At 51.7% G+C, this 1,041-nt stretch overlaps 1 protein-coding gene across 1 annotated transcript; it reads right to left on the reverse strand.

Annotated features, from left to right (window-relative positions):
• Rnase13 (ribonuclease A family member 13 (inactive)) lies at window positions 1-462 on the reverse strand. The gene has a single exon (XM_042679755.1). It carries the CDS (start codon window positions 460-462, stop codon window positions 1-3), a length of 462 nt encoding a protein of 153 aa, XP_042535689.1.
• Between the last annotated feature and the right edge of the window lie 579 nt (window positions 463-1,041).

Below are 1,041 nucleotides of genomic sequence, written 5' to 3' on the forward strand. Positions count from 1 at the left end.
CTAGTAGAGGCCAATGACACCTATGGGTTCACCGTCATACTTTCGGGAGCAGAGCAGGTAGAGCCTTTGGTTGGTTAGGGTGCTATTGTAGCGGCAGCTGGTGGGCGGCTGTTTAGAGCCCAGGGTACAGATTGTGATAGGGAAGGAGCTCTGGGTGAGTGTGCAGTATTCATTGTAGTTCTCACAGAAGCTCTCACTATGCTTGCAGTCCTCCTGGATGGCTTCCCAGGGGGCATGGACCACATAATGGATCTTTGGACAAAACCAGTCTTGCATTCTGCCCCTCACATAGGCCATAAGACCATTGCAGTAGCCACGGAAACCCCTTGGATACACCACTCTGGGATAGTCCAAATGCAAGCTGCGGAAGTTCTTGATGGCGGTATGTAGCCTGTTGTCCATGACCAGAGTTGGCCCTAGAACAAGCTGGAGGAAAAGGAGCTGGACCCCAGCTGGTGTCATTCCTCCTGTGTCAAAATTAAGGTGGTTGGAGAGACAGCTCAACATTAGAGTGACTATCCATTCCTTCCCAGAGCCTCCAGAATTCCCCAATCTTCCTAGGCACCTTTTCTATCCTCTAAGAGCTGACTACTGTAGTCAGCTGATGCTGAGAGACAAGGCACCTACCCAAGGCCACACCGCTAATCAGCTACCTACAGTCACCCCCACCCCCAGCCCCCACCCCCGCCCCGGTCCCCTGGTTCAACAACCAGGTCTCAATCTTACCCAGTCAGTGGGTTGCAACACTCCAGCTGGTCCTTGGACAAGGATGCTTCTGGATTAACCCTGGCCCTTGACACTTGTTCTGGTAAATGCAGAGGAGGTAGAAAGAACAGGCTTCGGTGGTAATTCTCTTAGAGCATGGGAAAAAGGACAGGAGATGAAGACAGCTGGGTAAAGGAAGAGATGCTTCTTCTTCAAGGTCAAGGACAACCTGGAGGTGAGAGGCAGCTTAAAAGGTTTCTGGATGAAGACCAGTTTGGGAGGAGGGAAACATCCTTTGAGTCTGAGAAACCTCTGGGCTGAGGAGTTGGATGGGTA

The sequence above is a fragment of the Dipodomys spectabilis genome, unplaced genomic scaffold (assembly GCF_019054845.1).
Source record: "Dipodomys spectabilis isolate Male_0828 unplaced genomic scaffold, ASM1905484v1 ptg000054l, whole genome shotgun sequence".
NCBI classification, from domain to species: domain Eukaryota; kingdom Metazoa; phylum Chordata; class Mammalia; order Rodentia; family Heteromyidae; genus Dipodomys; species Dipodomys spectabilis.